Source organism: Buceros rhinoceros, unplaced genomic scaffold, assembly GCF_000710305.1.
Source record: "Buceros rhinoceros silvestris isolate BGI_N320 unplaced genomic scaffold, ASM71030v1 scaffold42130, whole genome shotgun sequence".
NCBI classification, from domain to species: Eukaryota; Metazoa; Chordata; class Aves; order Bucerotiformes; family Bucerotidae; genus Buceros; species Buceros rhinoceros.
Genome location: NW_010390899.1, coordinates 2,181 through 3,989, shown reverse-complemented (window position 1 = coordinate 3,989; position 1,809 = coordinate 2,181). Strand labels below are relative to the sequence as shown.

The 1,809-nt window shown below is 65.9% G+C and overlaps 1 protein-coding gene across 1 annotated transcript in view; it reads right to left on the bottom strand.

Moving 5' to 3' along the window:
• The window catches only part of LOC104496391 (avidin-like), a 1,890-nt gene extending 289 nt beyond the window's left edge, over nucleotides 1-1,601 (bottom strand). Inside the window, exons 1-3 of the mRNA XM_010139501.1 lie at nucleotides 1,530-1,601; nucleotides 816-1,029; nucleotides 230-350 (exon numbers count right to left, since the gene is read on the bottom strand). Coding sequence (XP_010137803.1) covers nucleotides 230-350; nucleotides 816-1,029; nucleotides 1,530-1,601 — 407 coding nt within the window. The remainder of the gene's footprint in view (nucleotides 1-229; nucleotides 351-815; nucleotides 1,030-1,529) is intronic.
• Nucleotides 1,602-1,809: the final 208 nt, after the last annotated feature.

Below are 1,809 nucleotides of genomic sequence, written 5' to 3'. Positions count from 1 at the left end.
TGCTCGGGGCTGCCAGTGCTGGCAGGTGACACAGGCGTGTCCCTACACACCCCCCAACTTGCCAACATCAAGCAGGTGCCGGATGACCCTGGCCAGGGCAAGCCAGGAAACATTGGCATTCCCGGCAGGGCATTCCCAGGGTGGTCCCCTCACCCAGGGGGATGCCGGCCCTCAGGGATCCTGGAGAGCGTCCCTCTGTGGGGACACTGCCCTCATGTCCCCCCACTACCTCGTGGCTTTCCAGTCATCCTTGAGGGACCCAACAGCTTCGCGCAGCAGCCACGTGGTGGTCAGCGTCTCCTTTCCACCCGCATCCACGAAGCACTGTCCCGCAAAGGCGGTGGTGGCATCTGGGGGAAGTTCTTGGTGGGAGGTCATTGGGAACAACACCCAAGCTCACTGGCTGCTTCCCCCTCCCTGGGGTCCTCCTGGATGCAGCCGTGTTCCCCCTCCAATGGCCACGTGCCCACCCAAACCACAGGTCCTGGGGGGACCTGCCCTTGCCCAGCGGCTCCCATGGTCCAGGCTGGCTCTGTGCCACCGCATTCCCCATGCCCCGACGTGTTCCAAACCCACCACGGTCACCTCGAGCTGTCCCACAGGAACGGGTGCAAAGACGCTGGGCGAGGAGGGGCTGCCCTGTGCTGGCCCAGCACTGCCTGTTAGTCCCATGCTGGGCAGGCACCGCTGCCTCCTCTGCTTCACTGCCCCGAAGCAGCACCCAGCAGACTTCCCGGCAGAGGAAAAACCCTGCCGGCCACCTGCGCAGCTCCCGGTGCCCCCACGATGCCATCCCCCGGTGTCCCAGCACTTACTGGAGAACTTGTCCCAGCGGACGGTGAAGGCGAAGGTGGGCCAGCCCCCCTCGCCGAGCTGCTGCTGGGCACCCTTCAGGGGGGAGGCACGGGCGCAGGTGCCAGCGAGGGTGACCCGCGTGAGGTATTTCCCCTGGAAGTCCCCGTCGTCCCTCACCGCCGAAATCTCCATCAGCGAGTCCTGCTCATTCCTCCACAGCCCGCCGAGCTGGCACTAAAGGAACACAGCCTCGGGCCCTCTGGCAGAGGGGAACGCGTCCCTCCCACCACCCCAGGGCTGGAGCCACAAGCCCTGCTGCGAGTGCGACTGCAAGGCACAGCTCTGCCCTTCCCCAGCTGGGGGAAGTGCTCCCCCAGGTGCTGCTGGCTGCTGAGTGGATGGTGCAGCAAGGCCAGCGTGTCCCAGCCCACCAGCACCCACCCACCCAGAGACAGAGCCCCTGGGAGGGGATGCCCCATGCATGGTGCCCCAGGCACAGAGCCTGTGGAGGGGTTGTCCTGTGCATGGTGCCCCTCTGGGAACAAAGCTTTGTGGAGGTGGGACCAGATGGCTGGAGTGACCCAGAGACTCCCTGCCCCGTGCCTGCACCACGAGTTTGCAAAGTTCTCCTGCTTGTCCCAGCCTAAAACGGCATTTGAGGAAGAACACCCAGCTGCCCATGCCGCACCCCAGTGCCACGTCTGTCACGTCCCCATTGACAGCTGTCCCCGTACCTTCCTCTCCACAGGGGTGACGCATGTCGGCAGGGCCAGGGCGAGGAGCAGGGCAAAGGCACCGCTGCCCATGGCCATGAGGCTGTGAAGTTCCCAGCCTCGTGTCCCGACCGCCTTTATAGGGCTGTAACCGGAGCCCTGTGCGCACCAGGCTGGCAGCCGCTGGGTGGGTGGCCCGGTGGCAGGGTGCCTGGGACAAGACAGGCGAGGCGAGGAGGTCTGTGTGACCTGGGCAGTGATGGAGGAACGCGGGGGCGAGCACGGCTGGGCAGCGGGAGGC